Here is an 878-nt window from a genome sequence, read left to right as displayed (position 1 = left end):
ACACACACACACACAGCCACACACAGCCACACACAGCCACAATACCTCCCGCTGCCATTCAGCACTTCTTTTTGGCTCCCAGCAGAATGTGTATGCAGTTTTGGACCTGTATGGCCGGATAACAGCGGTGTCCATCGTGAGCTCTTCGTTGATAGAGGATATGGAAAGCGTGAAGGCGCCCTCGCTTTCCTCAGACAGCTGCAGCGAAGGAGAGGAAGACTGCACCCCCGTCAGAGAGGTAGGCACACCAGTCTGTCTTTGAACAAAAAAAACCCCGTGTTATTTACTGCATCATTGAACTTCCTGAGAGAAACTCGGTCTCTTCACGTCTCCTTTTGTCGCGTACAGGCTGGGACGGAGCCGTGTGCGCTGGTGCCCACCGTCATGGCGTTCCTGGAAAACCATGGCAAAAACATACAGCTGTCCAACCAGAACCTGACAGCAGCCAGAGTATCCAGCTACAACCAGGGCCTGCTGGTCACCGCCCAGCCGCTGGCTTGCCAGCAGCTGTTCCAGGTAACACAACTGTGTGGTTTGATGTCTAGAAGTGGTCTGGGGCTACGTATAGCTTAATTATACCGGTCCATCCTATACTAGCAAAAAATATACCGAATGTGACTACAAGGTATTTTAGACGGTGACTGTTCCAGTCTGTCCACAGCCTCTCTTTCTTTACCAGTTTCAAATAGACCGTCTGAACCCGTCATGGACGTCGTCGCTGTCGTTAGGGGTGATAGGTCATTCCCCCGACCGGCTCAACTTCCCCTCCACAGCGTGTTGTCTGAAACGCTCCGCCTGGCTGCTGCAGAGAGACTCCATCTTTCACAACTCCCTCAAGGTACACACACACACACACACACACACACACACACACACAC

The 878-nt window shown here is 52.4% G+C and overlaps 1 protein-coding gene across 3 annotated transcripts in view; it reads left to right on the top strand.

The window, feature by feature from the left end:
- The window catches only part of neurl4 (neuralized E3 ubiquitin protein ligase 4), a 27,401-nt gene that overhangs the window by 15,731 nt on the left and 10,792 nt on the right, over positions 1-878 (top strand). For all 3 annotated transcript variants that reach the window (XM_032511312.1, XM_032511311.1, XM_032511309.1), the window contains exons 20-22: positions 86-238; positions 349-516; positions 680-838. In XM_032511312.1, coding sequence (XP_032367203.1) covers positions 86-238; positions 349-516; positions 680-838 — 480 coding nt within the window. The remainder of the gene's footprint in view (positions 1-85; positions 239-348; positions 517-679; positions 839-878) is intronic.

This window comes from Etheostoma spectabile, unplaced genomic scaffold, assembly GCF_008692095.1.
Source record: "Etheostoma spectabile isolate EspeVRDwgs_2016 unplaced genomic scaffold, UIUC_Espe_1.0 scaffold352, whole genome shotgun sequence".
Classification (NCBI taxonomy): Eukaryota; Metazoa; Chordata; class Actinopteri; order Perciformes; family Percidae; genus Etheostoma; species Etheostoma spectabile.
The sequence above is the reverse complement of the archived record's forward strand: the minus strand, read 5'-3'. Positions and strand labels throughout refer to the sequence as shown.